General features: G+C 40.1%; 1 protein-coding gene across 5 annotated transcripts in view; it reads left to right on the top strand.

Moving 5' to 3' along the window:
• The first annotated feature begins 1531 nt into the window (after positions 1-1531).
• Positions 1532-23942, top strand: part of ZNF169 (zinc finger protein 169) — a 68582-nt gene continuing 46171 nt past the window's right edge. For 3 of the 5 annotated variants that reach the window (XM_027615015.2, XM_027615012.2, XM_027615011.2), the window contains exons 1-2: positions 1532-1648; positions 13644-13730. In XM_027615015.2, the coding sequence (XP_027470816.1) occupies positions 13698-13730 (33 nt within the window). In that variant the 5' untranslated portion in view covers positions 1532-1648; positions 13644-13697. The remainder of the gene's footprint in view (positions 1649-13643; positions 13731-23942) is intronic. The other 2 variants (XM_027615014.2, XM_027615017.2) reach the window with 2 other exon arrangements.

Raw genomic sequence — 23942 nt, 5'->3', positions numbered from 1 at the left:
TTGTATATAATTAAGTTTCATATTTTGTTGCCTGGTCAAACTTAAAAAAACCCTTCATGTACCCAAAAAAGCAATGCTGGCTCAACGCTTCAAGATGATCTCCAACACTTGTGATTTTTTTAAAAAAGATTTTATTTATTTATTTGACAGAGAGAGACACAGTGAGAGAGGGAACAGGAGCAGGTGGAGTGAGAGAGGGAGAAGCAGGCTTCTTGCTGAGCAGGGAGCCTGATGCCAGAACCCTGGGATCATGACCCGAGCCAAAGGCCGACGCTTTAACAACTGAGCCACCCAGGTGCCCCGTACACTTATGATCTTGAGAAGATAATGGACTTCAGGTTAGAGTACCTGTGAGTTCTCTCTCCTAACCTTCTTTGTTAATCAAATGTGGCCTTAAGTGGTTTCCAACTGCTATGCATTTTCCCTCTGATGTAGGTTGTCATAGCCTATGGGAAACATTTTTCCTGGCACCGAGGGACAAAACCACTAAACATAAAAAACCTGACTCTTGATCAGCAGTGCTTTTGAAGAAAGATCTTGATTGAAAAGGGGAAAGGTGAAAATAAAAGGAAACCTCATTTAGAATGGAGCCAAAAAAAGAAGAATGGAGCCGCGAGGCCGGCAGGGGGAGCTCTCAATTCCTATCACTCTTGGACAGTTGCAGACCCAATAGGAAAAGATAGGCCTTGGGATACTACTTTACGACCCCAGGAGGAGGGAGGTAGTTTTCCTCCTCTTCCCCACTGCCCTGCAGCAGCCCAGCCAATGAGAAGCCACTACACTTCCAGCTCCCGGTTCTCTGCAATGCCCCTCCCAAAGCCTCCTTTCTTTGTTAAAAGAGCTTGCTCTTCTTCGCTCCTGAACTTGTTGATGGTTTTGCCAAAACCTGCTTGTCTGGGATTGCAATTCTCTATTTCTCAATGAAGCTGTTTTTGCTGTTAAAATAACTGGCAGTGTTATGTTATTAGTAGGCTCCACCCACAGCAGGGAGCCCAGCGCTGGGCTTGAACTCACAGGCTGAGATCAAGAGTCCCACACTTAACTGGGCCACGCAGGCGCCCCTGGCAGTTTTATTTTTAAGGTTAACAAGTTTTTCCTCACTTTCCTCTAATTATTATTTTTTTAAATTAACTTCAGTATCTTTAAAAAAAGAACAATACCAGTACCTTTGGCATTTTTTTAGAAGTTCGTTAATTTTACACTGTTATTTAAACGTAGACACAGGGCTGAATCTGAAGGATGGAGGACAAGTACACATCCAGGTAACCATTTTTTTTATTAAACAAAAAATACAAGGGCCCTATAAATTAAAACGATTTTCTGCTCACCTGAGTCACCCTTCTCTTGTACGGGAAAGTCAGTTTGATTTTACTTGCCTGATTCTTCACAATTTCTGCAGAAGCCCAAGGGACTGTAGTTGAAGGGGCCAATGGAGTGCGGCGGGCAACTACCACATGGGGTCGCCCAAGGCCCAGTGCAGGCGGGAGGTGTCAGCGCAAGCGCGCTGCGCTCTGTGGCATTGTGGGTATTGAAGACCCTCGCCCAGCGCACTGTGGGTAGCGCAGTCCGGCGCCCCGGGGCACTGTGGGTAGTGTTGCCCCGCGCCCGCCGGAGTGGCTGGTCGCTGGTGACAGTCCTTGCGCTTTTGGTGAGCAGTCCGCCGCGGAGGCGAGCGGGGCGGGGGGCGCGGCGGAGGCGAGCGGGGCGGGGGGCGCGGCGGAGGCGAGCGGGGTTGGTTCGCTGTGGCCGCGGAGGCGAGCGGGGCGGGGGGCGCGGCGGAGGCGAGCGGGGTTGGTTCGCTGTGGCCGCGGAGGCGAGCGGGGCGGGGGGCGCGGCGGAGGCGAGCGGGGTTGGTTCGCTGTGGCCGCGGAGGCGAGCGGGGCGGGGGGCGCGGCGGAGGCGAGCGGGGTTGGTTCGCTGTGGCCGCGGAGGCGAGCGGGGCGGGGGGCGCGGCGGAGGCGAGCGGGGTTGGTTCGCTGTGGCCGCGGGTTCCCGGAGGTCTGGTTTTTCCGGCGGGGCTGTGGCGGGAGCTCGGCGCGCTCTGCGCGGTGGGGCTGGGCTCTCGGCGTCGGTCCCGGAGCGGCACGCGGCGAGGCGGGCGCCGCTTGGCCCCACGCGCCCAGGTCTTGGCGGGGAAGACCGGCCTCGGGCGAACAGCCAGCTTTGCCTCAGTGGCGGGAGCAGCCGGGGCGAGAGACTCGGGTCAGTGGCCTCAGGCCCGCGGACCCCGGAGGGCGCCGAAGGGCGCGGCGAAGTCAGACCTCCCCGGGTTGCGTGCGGCGTCGTTGGGTCCACACGCGCGCCTGCGGCTGCGGTCTGCCGCCTCGACCGGGCGGGCCCTTCCCGGAGCTTGCGGCGGCGCGAGTGCAGTGCAGTCCGCCGGGCGGGGCACGGGCTGCGGGCTGAAGCCCTGAATTACCGGCGGTGGGAGAGGCGATGGAGGGGAAGACCTACGCGCTTAAGGCCTTACTTTTAACTCTCCTTACGAAAATGAAACCCCCGCGTACCCAGAAGTCGCCGCGAGGTTCGTGGGTTCATCACTCACATTCACCCGTGATCAGTGGGAACCCTGCCTGTCCTTTCTCCCCCAGTCGGCTACCCCGAGCGGACATGCCTCTGTCCAAGGGGCCGGTGCCAGGCCTGCCGTGGGAGACACCCCCTCCCCCTCGGCCAGGGGGCCCCCCGCATTGTCCCATTGGGAGAGTTCAAATCCCGCCCTGCCCCCTTCTCACGGACTCGTCCTGAGCAAGGTACTGACCCTCCTGGAGCTGGTGTGAGCATGGAAAGAGTTGAAACTTGTGTCTGACCCGTACCAAGTGACGAATAACGTTCCTGTGTGTGTTTACTGAGCCCCATGGGCATGTAGAGGATTAATACACTGGGTGTCAGCCTGAATTCAGAGCAGGTTTGCACTAAAATCACACCCTGACTGTTCGTGAGGAGGTCCATCCCTTCCCTGCCTGGTTCTGATGCCTTCGTGCAGTGGCACCCAGCTGCAGCCTTGCAAGTTTCCAGCCTGTCTTCTGGGCGGGAGAGACTGCCGAGGTGGGAACTGCTTCTGGTGTGTGCCCAGGTGGGCCCTGGAGCAATCTGCCCTCGCCCACCACACCCAAGGAGAACTGCCCGTTACGGAGGGGAGAACTCTTAAGGGCCTGGCAGCCCATCTCAGGTGGGCACCACCTCCTTGTGTTCTTGTGGTGTCAACCTCGCTGTGTGTGTAATATTCCCTGTGGGGCTCAGAGCTGCGGATGGATTCCCAGGAAGCCTGGCCTGTTCTTGAAAGGACACATTCCTGCACAGGTGTCCTCCTGGGGCACGTTTCTCTGCCTTCATTCAGCTTTTCAACCTCTCCATACATTCACTCTGTATTCTCAGGGCCTCGGCAGTGCTGGCAAAACAAAGATGGGGAGAAATGCTGGTTTGAGAACAGTAGTCTTGTATTGGCCACATTTTTATTTCCTCAGCCATCTTGCACATTAGGTGGTAGAATTTTCATTTTGTAGAACGGTAAATGGTGCAGTAGGGGATTAAATGACTTTTACCTTGGAGCTAGCTGTTCTTCTTTCACTTTCAAAGTTGATGAAAATTTAAAAAGAGGTGCTCTATTTTTAAAGATTGTCTCATACATCTAATGCTGATTAAAAAAACATTCATTTCCTCCTGATCCTTGGTCTCAACCCCTAAGGACATTAACAGGAATCAGACCATCCAGTGTTTGCAGTCGGCATATCCCCACCCTTTAGAGTTTTTTCTACTTTCCTTATTTTGAGGGGTGTGGAGGGAGATGGGGTTATTCAATTTAAAATTTATTGTGGAAATTTTACAAATAGAGCCACATGTAGCAAGAATATTGAAAGAACATCTCTGTACCCCCTCACTTGGCTTCAGCAATTGTCACCATTCTGCTCTTCGTCTTCCTTTTTGGTTTTCTCTGCTGAAGTATTTTGCAGCAAATCCCAGATATCATTTTACTTGTGGATACTTCAGTATGCATCTCTTATGAATAAAGAATTTTTAAAAATATTTTTATTAGAATTTTTTATTATAATTAACATGCAATGTTAATATTAGTTCATGTACAATATATTGACTCAACAATTCTATACATTACTCATTGCTTACCACGATAAGTGTAGTCACCAAATGTCACTATACAATGTTATTACAATATCATTGACTATATTCCCTATGCTGTACTTTTCGTCTCTGTGACTTATTTATTTTAAAACTGGAAGTTTGTACCTCTTTTTTTTTTTTAAGATTTCATTTATTTATTAGAGAGAGAACCAGAGAGAGAACACAAGAGGGGGGAGGGTCAGAGGGAGAAGCAGACTTCCTGCTGAGCAGGGAGCCCGATGTGGGACTCGATCCTGGGACTCCAAGGTCATAACCTGAGCCAAAGGCAGTTGCTTAACCAACTGAGCCACCCAGGCCCCAAGTTTGTACCTCTTAATCCCTTTTTTCTATTTTGCCCATATATCCAACACCTCCACTCTGACAGCCACCATTTTGTTCTCTCTATTTAGGAGTTTTGTTTTTTGTTTGTTCTTCATTCATCTATTGATGGAGACTCAGGTTGCTTTCATATGTTCACTATTGTAGATAAAGCTGTAATAAACATAAGGATCCATGTATCTTTTTGAATTGGCATTTTCATTTTCTTTGGGTAAATACCCAGTAGTGAAATAACTGGATCATATGGTAGTTCTATTTTTAAGTTTCCTAGGAAACTCCATACTATTTTACACAGTGGTTGTACCAATGTGTCATTTTACATTCCCACCAAGTGTGTGAAGGTTCTTTTTTCATCATACCCTTGACAACACTTGTTATTTATTGTCTTTTTAATACTAGCCATTCTGAATGGTGTGAAGTGATATTTCATTGTAGTTTTAATTTGCATTTCCCTGATGATGAGTGATGTTGAGCATCTTTTCATGTGTCTGTTGCCATCTGTATGTCTTCTTTGGAAAAATGTCTATTCAGGTCTTCTGCCAATTTTAAAAAATGTTTTTTGGTGTTGTATAAATTCTTTATATATTTTGGATATTAACCACTTATTGGAGATATAATTTGCAAATATCTTCTCCCATTCAGTAGAGGTTTTCTTTTTGTTTTGTTGATGGTTTCCTATACTGAGCAGAAGCTTTTTATTTTGATGTGGTCTGAATAGTTTATTACTGCTTTTGTTTCTTTTGCCTGAGGAGGCATATATTTTTTTAAGATTTTATTTATTTATTTGTCAGAGGGAGAGCTCAAGGAGGGGAAGCGGCAGGCAGAGGGAGAAGCAGGCTCACCGCTGAGCAAGGAGCCCAGTGCGGGACTTGATCCCAGGACCCTGGGATCATGACCTGAACCAAAGGCAGACACTTAACCAACTGAGCCACCCAGGCCTCCCTGAGGAGGCATATTTAGGAAAATGCTGTGACAGTTGATGTCAAAGAAATTACTGACTATTTTCTTTTAGGAATTTTATAGTTTCAGGTTTCACATTTAGGTGTTTAATCCATTTTGAGGCCTTTTCTCTTTTTTAAATTCTAGTACAGTTAACATCAGTGTTATATTAGTTTCAGGTGTACAGTGTAGTGATTCAGCAATTCTATACATTACTCAGTGCTGATCAGGATAAGTGTATTGTTAACCCTCTTCACGTATTTCACCCAGCTCCCCACCCACCTCTTCTCTGGTAATCATCACTTTGTTCTCTATAGTTAAGAGTCTGCTTTATGGTCTCTTTTTTCCTTTGTTCATTTGTTTCTTAAATTCCACATACAAGTGAAATCATATGGTATATGTCTTTTTCTGACTGACTTATTTCACTTAGCATTATACTCTCTAGATCCATTCATGTTGTAAATGACAAGATTTCATTCTTTTTTATGGCTAAGTAATTCCATTTTCGTGTGTGTATCAAATCTTCTTTATCCATTCATCTATCATTGGATAATTAGGTTGCTTCCATATCTTTGCTATTGTAAATAATGCTGCAGTAAACATAGGGGTACATATATCTGTTCAAGTTAGTGTTTTCATATTCTTTGGGTAAATACCAAATAGTGAAATTACTGTTCTGTTTTTATTTTTTTGAGGGACCTCCATATTGTTTTCCACAGTGGCTGCACCAGTTTGCATTCCCACTAACAGTACAAGAGGGTTCCTTTTTTCCCACATCCTCTTCAATACTTGTTGTTTTCTGTATTTTTTATTTTAGCCATTCTGACAGGTGTGGGGTGGTATTTCGTTGTGGTTTTGATTTGTATTTCCCTGATGATCAGTGATGTCGAGCATCTTTTCGTGTGTCTGTTGTCTTTGGAGAAATGTCTGTTCTTCTGCCTATTTTTAATTGGATAATTTGGGGTTTTTTTGGTGGTATTGTATAAATTCTTTATATATTTTGCATTCTAAGCCTTTATTGCATATGTCACTTGCCAATATATTCCCATCCAGTAGGTTGTCTTTTAAGTTTATTCATTGTTTCCTTTGCTGTGCAGAAGCTTTTTATTTTGATGTAGTCCTAATAGTTTATTTTTGTTTTTGTTTCCCTTGTGTCAGGAGACAGATCCAGAAAAATGTTGCTCTGGCTGATGCCAGAGAAATTACTGCCGGTGCTCTCTTACAGGATTTTTCGGTTTCAGGTCTCACATTTAGGTTCTTAATCCATTTTGAGTTTATTTTGTGTATGGTGTAAGAGAGTGGTCCTGTAGGATTCTTTCATGTGTAGCTGGCATTTTCCCAACACCATTTGTTGAAGAGACTTTTTCCATTGGATATTCTTTCCTGCTTTGTCGAAGATAATTGACCATTAGTCATGGGTTTATTTCTGGTTGTTCTTTTCTGTTCTGTTGATCTATGTGTCTGTCTTTGTGCCAGTACAATGCTGTTTTGATTACTACAGCTTTGTAGTACATCTTGAAATCTGGGATTGTGATACCTCTATTTTTGTTCTTAAGATTGCTTTGGCTATTTCTGGGTAATTTTTTTTTTGTTTTTTTGTTTTTTTGTGTGGTTCCGTACAAATTTTAGGATTATTCTAGTTCTGTGAAAAAAAGCTCTTGGTATTTTCATAGGCATTGCATTAAATCTGTAGATTGCTTTGGGTAGTGTGGACATTTTAACAATGATTGTTCTTCTGATCAGTGAGCATGGAATATATTCCCATTTGTGTCATCTTCAATTTCATCAGTGTTTTATAGTTGTCAGAGTACAGGCTTTTTACCTCCTTAGTTTAGTTTATTCTTTAGGTTTTATTATTTTTCTGGCAATTGTAAATGGGATTGTTTTCTTAATTTCTCTTTCTGTTACTTTATTAGTGTATAGAAATGCAATGCAACGGATTTCTGTATATTGATTTTGTAACCTGTAACCATATTGAATTCACTTATCAGTACTATTAGTGGTTTGTTTATTTATTTATTTATTTATTTATTTTTTAAAATTTTTTTGTGGAGTCTTTAGGGTTTTCTATATATAGTCTCGTGTCATCTGCAAGTAGTGCAGGTTTTACTTCTTCCTTACCAATTTGGATGCCTATTATTTCTTGTCCAATTGCTGTGGCTAGGACTTTCAGTATCATGTTGAATAAAAGTGGTGAGGGTAGACATCCTTGTCTTATTTTTTATCTTAGGGGAAAAGCTTTCAGTTTTTCACTATTAAGTATGATGTTAGCTGTGGGTTTTTCATATATGGCCTTTATTATGCTGAGGTATGTTCCCTCTGAACCTGTATTGATCAGGGTTTTTATCATGAATGGATGTCGTTCTTTGTCAGATGCTTTTTTTTTTTTTTTTTGCATCTGTTGAGATGATCGTATGGTTTTTGTGCTTTCTCTTGATGTGATATATTATGTCGATTGATTTGTGAATACTGAACCACCTCTGCAGCCCAGGAATAAATCCCACTTAATTATTGTGAATGATTTTTGTAATGTATTGTTGGATTTGGTTTGCTAATATTTTTGAGAGTTTTTGCATCTATGTTCATTAGAGATACTGGTCTCCAGTTCTCTTTTTTGGTGGGGGGGGTGTGTTTATCTGGTTTTGGTATCAGGGTAAATTTGGCCTCAAAAATGATTTTGGAAGCTTCCTTCCTCTTCTATTTTTTGGAATAGTTTGAGAAGAATAGTTATTTACTGTCCTTTAAATGTTTGGTAGAATTCGGTCCTGGACTTTTGTTGGTTGGAAGGTTTTTAATTAGTGATTCAGTTTCACTGTTGGTAATCACAATGTTCAAATTTTCTATTTCTTCATGCTTCAGTTTTGGGAGGCTATATGTTTCTAGGAATTTGTCCAGTTCTTCTGGGTTGTCCAATTTCTTGGCAAATGATTTTTCATAATATTCTCTTTTAATCCTAATTTCTGTGGTGTCAGTTCTTTCTCTCTTTCTGATTTTATTTGAGTCTACTCTGCTTTTTTTTTTTTTTTTTTTGAGCAGTCTACTTTTTATCAACTTTATTGACTTTTTTTTTCAAGGAACCAGATGCTGGTTTCATTGATCTGTCCTATTGGGTTTTTGCTTGTTTGGTTTGGTTTTGTAGCTTCTATTTCATTTATTTCTGCTCTAATCTTTATTATTTCTTTACTTCTACAGGCTTTGGGTTTTGTTTGTTCTTTTTCTAGCTCCTTTAGGTGTAAGATAAGGTTTGTTTACTTGAGATTTTTCTTGCTTCTTGAAGTAGGCCTATATTGCTATGTAATTCCCTCTTAGGACCACCTTTGCTGTTTCCCAAAGTTTGAACCATTGTGTTTTTATTTTCACTTATTTCCATTTATTTTTTTATTTCTTCTTTGATTTCCTGGTGGACCCATTCATTATTTAGTAGCATGTTATTTAACCTCCATGTATTTGTGCTCGTTCCAGATTTTTTCTTGTGGTTGATTTCTAGTTTCATAGCGTTGTGGTCTGAAAAGATGCATGGTATGATTTTGATCTTCTTGAATTTGTTGAGACTTGTTTTGTGGCCTAACGTGATTTCTTTTGGAGACTGTTCCATGTGCACTTGAAAAGAATGTGTATTCTGTTTTAGGTTGGAGTGTTCTGAATATATCTGCTAGAGCCATCTGGCCAAATGTGTCATTCAAAGCCACTGATTCCTTGTTGATTTTCTGTTTGGATGATCTATCTGTTGATATAGGTGGGGTGTTAAGGTCCCCTACTGTTATTTTATTACTATTGATTATTTTCTTTATGTTTATTATTAGCTGCTTTATGTATTTGGGTGCTCCCATGTGGGGGTCACAAATATTTAAAATTATTATATCTTTTTGTTGGATTGTTCCTTTTATGATTATATAGTGTCCAATCTATTTTCTCCAGTTTATATATTGCTACTCTGGCTCTCTTATTTCCATTTGCATAATAAGTGCCTTTCCATCCCTTAACTTTCAGTCTCCATGTGTCTTTGGTTCTGAAGTGAGGCTCTGTGGACAACACATAGATGGGTCTTGCTTTTTTATCCATAATGGCACCCTGTGTCTTTTGATTGTTATATTTAGCGCATTTACATTCAAGGTGATTATTATTAAGTATGTATTTATTGCCATTTTGTTACTTTTACGGTGTTTTTGTAGTGCTTATCTGTTCCTTTTTTCTTGTTGTCTCTTACCAGTTTGTTGGCTTTCTTTAGTGATATACTTGGATTACTTTCTCTTTGTTTTTTGTTTATCTGTTATTTGCTTTTCATTTGTGATTACTATTAGGCTTATAGATAATATTTTATGTATATGGCAGTTTATTTTGTTTATTTTTATTATGTTCAATTATTCAACTTATAATACATCATTAGTTTTTGATGTAAGTTGATGGTCACTTAAGTTTGAGCCCATTCTTTTTTCCTCTTCCTGCCATGTTTTAGGTATATGGTGTCATACCTTACATCCTTTTATTTTGTGAATCCCTTGACTGATTTTTTTAAAATATTTATTTATTTATTTTGAGAGAGTGAGAATGAGAGAGAGAGAGTACATGAGAGCGGGGAGGGTTAGAGGGAGAAGCAGGCCCCTCGCCGAGCAGGGAGCCTGATGCAGGACTCGATCCTGGGACTCCAGGATCATGACCTGAGCCAAAGGCAGTTGCTTAACCAAATGAGCCACCCAGGTGCCCATTGACTGATGTTTTTTAAATATTTTATTTTTATTTATTTGAGAGAGAGTGAGAGAGATTGTGCCAGTGGGGGGAGGAGCAGAGGGAGAGGGACAGGCAGACTCTGCACTGAGTGCAAGATCCGATGCAGGACCCAATCTCATGACCTGAGCTGAAATCAAGAGTTGGATGCTCAACCAACTGAGCCACCCAGGTGCCCCTCTCTTGGCTGATTTTTATAAATATACTTAATTTTTACTGCTTTTGTGCTTCCTGCTTTTCTCACTTCTGCTTATGGTCTTTTGTTTTCACTCATAAAGTCCCCTTTAACATTTCTTGTAGGGCTGGTTTAGTGGTCATGAATTTCTTTAACTTTTGTTTGGTAAACTCTTTAAAATATATATTTTTTTAATTTGATTTATTTTTGAGAGAGAGAGAATGACGGAGAGAGAGAAAATGAGAGGGGTGAGGGTCAGAGGAAGAAGCAGACTCTCTGCTAAGCAGGGAGCCCAATGCAGGACTTGATCCCGGGACTCCAGGATCATGACCTGAGCTGAAGACAGTCGCTTAACCAACTGAGCCACCCAGGCGCCTCTGTCCGGTAAACTCTTTATTGCTCCTTATTCTGAATGATAACCTTGCTAGATAGAGTATTCTTAGTTGCCGATTTTTTCCTTTTAGCACTTTGAACATAACATGCCACTGTCTCTGGCCTCAGAGTTTCTGCTGAAAAATCAGCTGATAGCCTTATGGGGTTTCCTTATATGTAACTGTTTTCTTTTTTCTTGATGCTTTAAAATTCTCTATCACTGCTTTTTGCCATTTTAATTACTATGTGTTTTGGTGTGGACCTCCTTGGGTTTATTTTGTGGGAAATTCTCTGTGCCTCCTGGATCTGGATTTCTGTTTCCTCCCCCAGATTCAGGAAGTTTTCAGCCATTATTTCTTCAAATAAATTTCTGCTCCCTTTTCTCTCTCTTCTTCTGGGATCCCTATAATGCAAATGTTACTACTCTTGATGGTGCTGCTGAGTTTTCTAAGTCTGTTTTCATTTTTTTATCACTATTTTTTCTCTTTCCTGTTCAGCTTGATTGCTTTCCATCCCTCTGTCCTCTAGGTCATTGATTTATTCTTCTGCTTCCTCTAGTCTACTATTTATTCCCTCTGGTGTATTTTTAATTTCAGTTATTAAGTTCTTCATCTCTGATTAGTTTTTTTTATGTTTTCTATCTCTGTTAAGGGTCTCATTGAGGTCCTCCAATCTTTTCTCAAGGCCAGTGAGTATTTTTATGACCATTACTTTAAATTCTCTAGGAGGCATATTACTTATTACCATTTAGGTTAGCTCTTTTGCTGTGATTTTTTTCTGTTCTTTCATGTGGGACATATTCCTTTGTCTCTTCATTTTGTCTAACTCTTGTCTGTTTCTCTGTGTTAGGAAACTCAGCTATGTTTTCTGCTTTTGAAAGTCATGGCCTTATTTTTTTTTTTAAGATTTTATTTATTAGAGAGAGAGCACATGTTATTATTAGCTGCTTTATGTATTTAGGTGCTCCCATGTTGGGTCACAAATATTTAAAATTATATCTTTTTGTTGGATTGTTCCCTTTATGATTATATAGTGTCCAGTCTATTTTGTCCAATTTGTATATTGCTACTCTGGCTCTCTTATTTCTGTTTGCATAATAAGTGCCTTTCCATCCCTTAACTTTCAGTCTGCATGTGTCTTTCATTCTGAAATGAGGCTCTTGTAGACAACATATAGATGGGTCTTGCTTTTGTCCAAATTATATATTGCTACTCTGGCTCAGAGCAGCAGAGGGAGAGGGAGAGGCAGGCTTTCTGCTGAGCAGGGAGCCTGATGTGGGGCTCCATCCCAAGACCCTGGGATCATGACCTGAGCTGAAGGCAGACACTTAACTGACTGAGCCACCCAGGTGCCCCAGCAATTGATTTTTGTATATTAACCTTGTATCCTACAGCTTTGGTATACCCATTTGTTAGTGTCAGAAATTTCTTGTTGAATCTTTGGTATTTTCTAAATTAGTCAATCGGGTCATCTGCAGACAAAGATGGTATTGTTTCTTCCTTCCCAATCTGTGTACCTTTTATTTCTTTTCTTATCTTCTTATATTAACTAGTACTTCCAGTGTGATGTTCAAAGGAGAGGTGAGAGGGGACATCCTTGCTTTGTTCTTGTTCTTCAGGGTCAGCATCTGCCTTCTCAGCACTAAGCAGGGTATATGAGTGGTAGCTTTTCCACTCTTTGTTTAAGCACACCCACAGTTATCTGCAGAGGCTGTCAGCACAGCTTGTTCCTAACCTGAGCCTGACAAAATTAATGTTACTTCTTTACTGTTCTCTAACATCCAGCCAGTGTTCTTATTTCCTGGATTGCTCAAAACTGCTAAAACAGTGTCCACACGTTGCATTTGGTTGCTGGGTCTCTAAAGCCCCTTTTTATTCCACAAGTGCGCTCTCTTTTTTTATGCTGTTAACTTATTGAAAGTTTCACATTTTAAAATGATTACACATATGTCATTTCACCCCTCAGTACTTCACCATTTCTTAATAATAACTTGTTTTCCCCATGTGCAGAATATCATGATCACAGCTAACAGTGTTCACAATAGTTCTGTAACACCCAGTTCATCTTGAATTGTCCTTTGTAATCCCCAAAATACTTTCTAGTTCATTTGTGCGAAGTGTATACTCACATCTGAAGAATGGTTATCTAGTCTTTGTGTTAAGGAAAGTCTCCCCTCTTTTTTATTTTGTATTTATTTATTTGACAGAGACACAGCGAGAGAGGGAACACAAGCAGGGGGGAGTGGGAGAGGGAAAAGCAGGCTTCCTGTGGAGCAGGGAGCCTGATGTGGGGCTCGATCCCAGGACCCTGGGATCATGATCTGAGCCGAAGGCAGATGCTTAACGACTGAGCCACCCAGGTGCCCTTGAAAGTCTCCCTTCTTAATTTCTTCATGACATTGGCTTGTCAAAGACCTGTGCCATTTGCTGACTGCGCCTTAAATCTCAAGTCACATTTAAAATCTTGGGAACTCAGTCTTGGACATTTAAGTGATGGGGCAGCCACAATGATGGCACCCACCCTGCTTCAACCCCTCCCCCCCAAAATCTACATTCTTTTGGAGACCTGTAGCACTCTTTCTGTTTGGATTTCCTGGGACTTGTCCTTTGGCTTCAGGGCAGATGTGGATGGGGAGTTTCTGTTTCCCTCTGAGAGGTGACTTTGGCTCTCAGTGTGAGTGCCCTCCTTTGGGTACTCTGAGGCCCTTTCCCTCTTAATAGAGTCCCCACAGTGAGAAAAGTCTCATCTACCTTCAGGGGGCTGAAAGCTTCAATTCTTAACTGGGGATTGAGACAGCCTGTTGCTGATCTGGCTCTGGGGGCCTTTTTTTTTTTTTTTGGACACTGGTTAAGAATGGGCAGCTCTGATGCCCCCTGCAACCTGCCTTCCTTATCTCCACTCACCCATGCTGTACTGGGAGGCTAATGGAAGGGTACTTCTCCCAAGCGCCCCCCTTACTTCTGTTCTCTTTCCCCAGCTCTGCCCTACAACTTGACTCTTCTCTAGGAAGAGCACGCAGCTGACCAGGAATATGGCCCCAGGGCTCCTGACAACCAGGGATGAGGTGAGTCCTTAAGTTTTTTCCTAGCTCTTGCAGGATGGACTCATTGCCTTTCCTTGTCCTAGAGCTGCCCTCGTGGTGTTAGGTCATATCTAGCCCTGAGTTTGGAGGTGTGGCCCATTTTACCTAGAGTCTTTTCTTAGACTCCTCTGTTCCATTCATGACTTAGGCATTCACCAAGTAGTGAACTGTAGTCAACACAGTTAAAATACAAATACAGGACATTCATGCTTATGTGCCCAGTAATTCCCCAAGGCCTAAAAAAGTGAAGGAAGGCTTTTAGGAGAAAGCTCTTTACAGAGCTGCCTGAGCTGCCCCTGATGGACTTGGGAAGTTGAAGAACTTCCAGTAGGAGTGTGACAGGAAGTCTAGTGCATCTCAGAAACTGGGTGACTGGCAGGCTGTCCCTCACCATATGGAAAGCTTGGAGCAGCCAGTGGCCTTTGGTCACATCAGTTTTCTCTGTGTAGTGGTGAGGATGCTGACCTGTTGTCTGCTTGTGTGTAACTTGTGGATACATTTAGTTTGGCCAGTCCTGAGCTGTATATATATATTTAAGATTATATTTTACTTGAGAGACAGAGCGAGCGAGAGAAAGCACAGAAGGAAAGGGAGAAGCAGACTCCCTGCTGAGCAGAGAGCCCAACACAGGGCTCGAAGGCAGATGCTTAACTGAATGAGCCACCCAGGCGCCCCCTGTACTTTATATTTAAATGAGTTTTCCACACTTAGAAATTGGAAGATTATGTCTGAAGGTCTGGATTGCCAACTTCTCTGAGAATAGGCTGAGGAGTCTGATTCACTCACTTACTATTTTCCTGGCCCCTGAAGGCTTTGCTTTCACCTGCTCTGAGCCTGGATGGACAGTTCAGCCAGAATCTGGAAAGCTAGGTTGAGGACTGTGGGCTTGAACTTGGGAGTAAACTGGATTTTGAAGGATTTATGAGAAGGATTTGCCATGTTGAAATCAAGGATTAGGAAATAAACAGTATAGCTGATCCTTGAACAACATGGATTTGAACTGTGTGGGTCCATTTATGTGTGGATTTTTTTTCAGTAAATATGGGACAGTACTATAAATGTATTTTCCTCATGAATTTCTTAATAATACCTTTTTTCTCTAGCTTTATTTTAAGAATATAGTGTGTAATACATAGCATACAAAATATATGTTCACTGACTTTATGTTATCAGTGAAGTTTCTGGTTAATTGTGGGCTATTAAGTTTTTGGGGAGTGAAAAGTTATACACAGATTTTTGACTGTATGGTGGGTTGGCAGCCCTAACCCCTGTGTTGATCAAAGGTCAGCTGTAACTGAGTGAATATATGTCCTAAAGGAAAGATTTTCTAATCCCTAAGATTAGGCAGGATGTGAGTTTTACATAATTGGATAAAATTAACATTTACTAACCACCTAAATACATCCCAGGTGGGATACTTTTGTGTTGCTTATATCAGTTACACAAAATAGTGTCGGTTATATTCAGTTTTTGATTGCCTGTCATATCAAGTGTAGAATTTTTTTACAAGAAGATCTGAACTTGATCTTAATACTGGGCTCATATGGTGGATATTTGTCTCTTACTGTACAAGTTAAAAATGATTGGTTATCAGAATCATTGAGAGCTGTGTGTCCCTCAGTTGTCAAATATTTTATACCTTTGAGGGAAAATGTTTATGTAGTGCATGCAATTCAGAGTGTTCCTTAGGTAAGAGAGAAAACTTTTGTATGTTTCACTTTACCATTTATGATGTTAATAGAGCAGCATTCTTGGCCAAAATGTAATGTAGCACTGGCTCACTTTTTCTGTCCCTACTCTGCCACTTCCTGTGCGATCCTTAGCACACCCTGTATCTCATCCTGTCTGTGACGAGTATCTCTCAATATATATTTTTTTCTTTTATTCATTTCCTTGTGAAAAATTGATGTGAGGGCCTAAGTATCTGAGGGGCTTAGTTTTTTAAGATGAAGTTTCCATACCTGGAAGAGTGTCAGGCATCCAAACCTACTTGTTTCATAAAGGGACCATGGTGTGAACTTTTTTTGTTTGTTTTTTCTTTTTAGAGGAGGGGCAGAGGGAGAGGGAGAGAGAGAATCTTAAGCAGGCTCTACACCCAGCATGGAGCCTGATGTGGGGCTCAGTCCCACAACCCTGAGATCATGACCTGAGCTGAAATCAAGAGTTGGATGCTTAACCAACTGAGCCACACAGGAGCCCCATACAAATACAATCTTAACTTTTTTTTTTTTTTTAAGATCTTGTTTATTTATTTGACAGTGAGAGAGGGAACTCAAGCAGGGAGAGTGGGAGAGGGAGAAGCAGGCTTCCTGAGCAGGGAGCCCGATGCGGGGCTTGATCCCAGGACCCTGGGATCATGACCTGAGCTCAAGGCAGACGCTTAATGACTGAGCCACCCAGGTGCCCCTTAACTTTTTTTGAAAGAATGAAAGAACAAAGGGGTTTCTTTGTTTTGCTCTTTGTTATTTGAAGCATAGAAATTACATGTTTTAGGAATCTTTAAATTGCATTTCCATATACTTTGATATATGTCTTTTTTTTTTTTTTACCTTGGTATGTATCTGATCTGAATTATATAAAACCTTTTGACCTATATTTTAATTGAATATGTTGTTGACCATATATACACATGGTATTTAGGCATGTCGAAGGGGTTTGGCCTGATATAAAAGAAACTGGAATATGCTTTAGGGTTGTGACATAAATCAGGACTGGACCTAGAGGTTGTTAACTAGTAAGAAATTAGCACTTTTTCATTATTAATCTTAAAAAATCATTTTGAATGTCTGCTGTGTGAAGGTCAACAATGATATCCACAGCACAGCCTCCATTCTTACAAGACTCCCAACTTATTTAGGTGTTTACCTATCATTGGAATTAAACATTTAAAAGTTCCTTTATTGAGATATAATTCACATCCAATAAAATTCACCATTTTAAAGTGTACAGTTTGTAGATTTCAGTGTATTCACTGCAACCCTCGCCACTGTCTAATTCCATAATGTTTTTGTAACCCCCAAAGAAACCCCCCGCCCATTAGGAGTCACTCTCTTTTCTCCCCTCTCCTAACCTCTGGTGAGTGCTCATCTATATTCTGTCTCTATAAATTTGGTTATTCTGGGTATTTCATATAAATGGAATCATATAATATGTGGTTTTTGTGTTTGTTTTCTTTCACTTAGCATAATATTTTCAAGGTTCATTCATGTTGTAGCCCAAATCAATAACATTTCATTCCTCTCCATGGTCGAATAGCATTCTATTGTATGGATATATGACATTTTGTTTTTTCATTCATCAGTTGATGGACATTTCATTTATTCCTGTTATTGGAACTTAATTAATATCTTTGGTCTATGCACATTTTTGATAGATTTTAATGATAAAATTGTATTAAAACTAGTGACTACCCCAGTGTCAGATCTTTAAAGATGAAGAAACCCAGGAATCCATCAAAATCCTAGAGGAGAACATAGGCAGTAACTTCTTCGACATTGACCACAGAAACTTCTTTCAAGACATGTCTCTAAAGACAAGGGAAACAAAAGCAAAAATGAACTTTTGGGACTTCATCAAGATAAAAAGCTTCTGCACAGCAAAGGAAACAGTCAATAAAACTAAGAGGCAACCTACAGAATGAGAGAATATATTTGTAAATAACATTTCAGATAAAGGGCTGGTATCCAAAATCTATAAAGAGCTTATCAAACTCAACACCTAAAAAACAAGTAATCCAGTCAAGAAATGGGCAGAAGAAATGAACAGACACTTCTCCAAAGAAGACATACAAATGGCTAACAGACACATGAAAAAATATTCAACATCACTAGCCATCGGGGAAATACAAATCAAAACCACAATGAGATACCACCTTACACCAGTTAGAATGGCAAAAATTAACAAAAGAGGAAACAACAAATGTTGGCGAGGATGTGGAGAAAGGGGAACTCTCTTACACTGTTGGTGGGAATGCAAGTTGGTACAGCCACTCTGGAACAGTGTGGAGGTGCCTCAAAAAATTAAAAATAGAGCTACCATATGACCCAGCAATTGCACTACTAGGTATTTACACCGAAGATACAGATGTAGTGAAAAGAAGGTGCATCTGCACAGCAAGGTCCACAATAGCCCAAATGTGGAAGGAGCCGAGATGTCCTTCAACAGATGAATGGATAAAGAAGAGGGGGTTCATATATATAATGGAATATTACTCAGCCAGCAGAAAAGATGAATACCTATCATTTGCATTGACATGGATGGAACTGGAGGGGATTATGCTTAAGTGAAATAAGTCAAGCAGAGAAAGACAATTATCATATGGTTTCACTCAGATGTGGAACATAAGGAATAGTGCAGAGGACCACAGGGGAAGGGAGGGAAAACTGAATGGGAAGAAATCAGAGAGGGAGACAAACCATGAGAGACTCTGGATTCGGGGAAACAAACTGAGGGTTTCAGAAGGGAGAGGGGGGTGAAGGGAGGGGGTAACCGGGTGATGGGTATTAAGAAGGGCACGTGTTGTGATGTGCACTGGGTGTTATATGCAATGTTAATGAATCATTGAACACTACATCAAAAATTAATGATGTACTTTATCTTGGCTAACTGAACATAATAATAAAAAAAAGATGAAGACACCACCTACATTCACATTCAAATCTGTGACTCTTTGCAGGTTAAAAACATTCACGGATTTTCACTATCCCATCCCACTATTTCTCATTCGTTACGAATTTAACTTGTTCCCAATGTTTGAGAAACTATTTCTTTGTTTTTGTTTTGTTTTGTTTAGATTTATTTATTTGAGAGAGAGAGGGCATGAGAGAGAATACCCAAGCAGGGGGAGGGGCAGCAGGAGAGGGAGAGACTCTCAAGCAGGCTCCCCACTGAGTGCAGAGCCTGATGTGGGGCTCAATCCCACAACTCTGAGATCACGGCCGAGCTGAAATCAAGAGTGGGATAACCAACCAACTGAGCCACCCTGGTGCCCCTTGAGAACCTATTTCTGTGGGAAATCTTGTTCATGAAATGATTTTTAGTCTGACAGTTCTTCTCACCACAAAATATGACCAAGTGAGAAGACATGAGTATTTTAAATTGGATAAGCTACAGCTCTGTAGTAGAGCATCTCTGTTCTTTTTGTCTGCTTTCAAAACCATCCACAGGATACTACAACACCTCTGCTTTCTGTCCTACCACTAGCTACCTTTCTCTCCTGCCAGGTGCTTCTCACCCACATCATGGACTTCTCCCTTCTCTTTCTCTGCTCATGGCATCTGTGTTCCCTGCCTCCCTACATTCTTCATTTATATTCTTGGCCCTCTACTCTTTTCTTGATTATTCTGAATCTTAGCCATCTTTCAAATTTTATTTTTCTTTGATATATAATTCACATACCATAATTCACCCTGTGGATGAAATGATCAGATAAGGACTTTAAAGTCTCTGTTTTAACTATGCTCAGTGTGGAAAAGGAAAATGTTGTAATATCAGATAAAATGAACTTCAAGACAAAGGGAAAGAAAACCATTTCAGAATGATAGAAGAGTCACTTTAGTAGGAAGACATAGCAGTAATGTATGTATGTGTCTATTAATAAAGCTTTAAAGTAAGTGACAGAATAAAGTGAGAAAACGGCAATTATACTATTACAGGTAATTTAATCCCCTCTGAACAACTGATAGAACAAGTAGGTAAAAAGTCAGTAAAGACATATATGATCTAAAGAAAACTAGCAACTGTATCATCTTGATCAAGAGTTATAGAACACTGTACTGTGCAACTGCAGAATATACATTTTTTTCAAGTATGTTCAGCAAGATAGCCTTAGTGAATTTGAAGGGGTTTAAAGATACAGCTTATATTCTGTGATTCCAGTCAAATTAGAAACCAATAATAAGTTATCTAAGTAAGTCTCAAACATTCAGAAACTAAACAACACACTTCTTCACTGATCCTTACATCAAAGAAGAAATTGCACTGTGACATCAAAATGATGGAGTAAGGGAAATACATGGCTCTGTGCCTGCCACAAAACAACTAATGAGCTGCTAAAATCTGCCAGAATTACCTTTTGTCAAACTTTGGAACCTAGTCAAAAGTGGAAAATTTGGTGAAGAAAGAAACTCCTACTTTATGGCAGAAGAGTGCTGCAGCATTTTAAGCTGCCTATCAACTATATTAAATACACACAAAGAGCTAAAGGAAACCATGAACATGGAACTAAAGGAAGTAGGCCAACAATGTTTGAAGAGAGAGAATATCAGTGAAGAGATTATAAAAAGGAGTCATACAGAACTTCTGGAGCTGTAAAGTACAACTGAAGTGAAAAACTTGGTATGGGGGTTTCACAGCATATTTAGGTATAGGCAAAACAGAGTCAGTGAATTTGAAAATACTTCAACTGAGATTATCCACTCTGAAGAGCAGAAAAAAAAGAACATTGAAAAATGCACAGAACTTAAGAGACCTGTGAGACACCGACGGATGTACTTACATATACATAGTGGGAATTGCAGAGGGAAAGGAGGGAGAGAAAAATTTAAGAAATATCCAGAAACTCCTCAAATATGATTTTAACCCCCCCCCATAAATCTATATGTCAAAGGAGCTAAGTAAACTCCAAGCAGGATAAACTCAAAAAGATCCACACCCAGACATGTAGTCAAAATTATCAAACCCCTACACCAAGACAGAATTTTGAAAGCAGCAAGAAGATATTTGTTATCTACAAGGAAGGAATCCTCAATCAGATTAAGAGCTGATGGAGACCACAAGTCAGCAGGATGACATATATAAGGTCTTGGAAGAAAAAGTCAACTAAGATTTCTGTATCCAGCAAATTATCCTTCAAGAATGAAGGAGAAATTAAGAGGTTTCCACACTAAAAAAACAGAGAGAGCTCATTAACAGTAGACCTGCTCTACAAAAAAGGCTTCAGTCTGAAATGAAAGGACACTAGACAGTAACTCTAAACTGTAAGAAAGAAAAGTGAACACTAGAGCACTCAGCATGGAGTCTGCTTGAGGTTCTCTCTCTCTTCCTCTTCTCCTCCCTCCACTTGCATGCATGCTCTCCCTTTCTCTAAAATAAATAAATCTTTTAAAAAAATCATAATGAGGGTGCCTGGGTGGCTCAGTTGGTTAAGCGACTGCCTTCAGCTCAGGTCATGATCCCGGAGTCCTGGGATCAAGTCCGGCATTGGGCTCCCTGCTCGGCAGGGAGTCTGCTTCTCCCTCTAGCCCTACCCCTTCTTTCTTTCTCTTTCTCAAATAAATAAATAAATAATCTTTAAAAAGATAGTAAATAAAAATAAAAAATCATAATGAGGTATTACTTTGCACCAGATTGGCTTTTATAAAAGTTAACAAGTGTCATGCACTATTGGTGGGAATGAAAACAGCCACTGTGGAAAACAGTACGGAGACTCCTCAAAAAGGTAAAAACAGAACTACCACACAGTCCATCAATTCCACTTCTAGTATTTATCCATATAAAACAAAAACACCCATTCAAAGGGATATATGCACCCTTCTGTTCATTGCACCATTATTTACAAAAGCCAAGGTATGAAGGCACCTTAAGTGCCCATCAATAGATGAATGGATAAAGAAGTGTACACACACACACACACACACACACACACACACTGGAATATTAGCCATAAAGAAAAGAGTGAGATCTTGCTGTTTGTGGCAACATGAATGAGGTGACCTAGAGGGTATTATGCCAAGTGAAATAAGTTAAAGACAAATACTGTACAATTTTACTTATATGTGGAATCTGAAAAACAAACACAACAAAACAGAAACAGGCTCATGGATACAGGAAACTATTAGTTACCCAAGTGGGGAGGAGCTGAGGAGTGGGCCAAAGAGGTGAAGGGGGTATTAAGAGGTACAAATTTCCAATTATAAAATAAGTCACAGGGATGCAATCTATAGCAGAGGGAATATAATCAGCAATACTGTAATAACTTTGGTGACAGATGGTAACTAGATATTGGGATATATTTGTAATGTATAAAAATATTGAATCACTATGATGTACACCTGAAACTAAGAGGATACTGCATGCCAATTATATTTCAATTTTAAAAAAGTTATAAAAGATTAAGAAGGATATCATATGTTGAAAACAGGTTTACTATGGAGAGAAGATATAACAATTATAAATATGTACATACCTAACAGTATAGTACCAACATACATGGAGTAAAAATGGGCAGAATCGAAGAGAAAAACTTGTTCTACAATAATGGGTATAGACTTCAATACCCAACTTTCTATAATGGATAGAGCAGCCAGACAGGAGAGCAAACTTGAACTACACTATATATCAGCTGCAACTAATACACACACACACACACACACACACACACACACACACACACACACACACACACACCACTGCCCAACAACAGCAAAATATATATTTCACCCAAGTGTGCCTAAAACATTTTCTAGCATAGACCATATATTAGGCCACAAGTAAGTCTTAATGAATTTGAAATGATTGAAATGATACAAAGTAACTTCTGATCACAGTGGAATGAACTAGAACAGCAAAAGGAACTCCAGAAAATTCACACATATGTGGAAATTAAGTAGCACACTCAAACAGCCATTCTATCAAAGAAGAAAAATCACAAGAGAAAATATAAAATACATTGAGACAAATGGAAGTGAAAACTAGACATACTAAAATTATGGGATACAGTAAAAGCAATGCTTAGAGGGAATTTCATAGCTATAGATGCATCATGTAAAAAATAGATCTAAAATCAGCAACCTAATTACACAATTTAAGAAGAGCAAACAACCAAGCTAGAAGAAGGAAGGAAATAATAAAGGTTAGACCAAAGATGAGATAAAATAGAGAACAGAAAAATGATAGAGAAGTCAACAAAACTTAAAGCTGGTTCCTTAAAAAGATCAACAAAATTGACAAACCCTTATCTAGATTAACAAAAAACTCAAATTACTAAAATCAGAAATGAACTTGGAGACATTACTGTCCTTTTTTTTTTAAAGTAAGAAGGGTTATAAGGGAATGCTTGCATAAGAGAATAGCTGTATGCCAACAAATTGGCTACCCAAGGTGAAATGGATAAATTTCTAGAAATGCACAATCTATCTAAACTGACTCAGGAAAGAACAAATTCTTAATAGACCTAGAAATACTGTAGATATTAAATCAATAATAAAAAAAAAAAACCCTCCCAACATAGAACAGCTCACAACCAGATGGATTTACTTGTTAATTCTACCAAACATATAAAGAAGAGTTAACAAAATCTTTCTCTATTCCGAAATATTAAAGAAGACACTTCCTAACTCATTCTATGAGGACAGCATTACTTTGATACCAGAGGTCCCAGACAAAAACACTGCAAGAAAAGAAAACTATAGGCTAATATCCCTTATGAGCACAGATGCAAAAAGCTTCACCAAAATATGTCCAAAGCTAATTCAGCGTATTAAAAGGGTTGTACTTCTTAAGCAAGTGAGGTTTACTCCCAGAATGCAAGAATGTTTCAACATATTAAAATCAATTCTGTAACATACCACATTAGGAGAATGCAGGATGAAACCATATGATTATCTCAACCAATGCAGAAAAAGCATGTGACAAAACTGAACCCCCTTTCATGAAAAAACACTCAGCAAACTAGGAATAGAAGGGAACTTCCCAACATGATTAAGGTCATATATGAAAAATTCAGACTAACGTGAGGGTTAGTGGTGAAAGAATGGATGCTTTTTTTCTGAAGAACATGAAATCTGAGATAAGGATGTCAGCTTTTGCCACTTCTGTTCAACACAGTACTGGTAGTTCTACCTAAGATAATTAGGCAGAAAAAGAAAAGACATCCTATTGGAAAAGAAGTAAAATGATCTCTTCACTGAAGACATTCTCTCATATCCATAAAACCTTAAAATCCACACACATAAAAAAAGTCAGAGCTAAGAAATAAATTTAGCAAAGTTGAAGGATACAAAATCAACCTAGAAAAAGTCAGTTTTATTTCAGTATATTTTCAAAAACTATCCAAACAGGAAATATATATATTTTTAAGTTCTAATAAAATAAAATCCAAAGGATAAATTCCAATAAAAATTCCAATTTATAATAGCATCTAAAAGAATAAAACACTCAGCAATGAATTAACCAAGGAGGCAAAAGACTTGTTCA

This window comes from Zalophus californianus, chromosome 13 (genome assembly GCF_009762305.2).
Source record: "Zalophus californianus isolate mZalCal1 chromosome 13, mZalCal1.pri.v2, whole genome shotgun sequence".
Lineage (NCBI taxonomy): Eukaryota > Metazoa > Chordata > Mammalia > Carnivora > Otariidae > Zalophus > Zalophus californianus.
The sequence above is the reverse complement of the archived record's forward strand: the minus strand, read 5'-3'. Positions and strand labels throughout refer to the sequence as shown.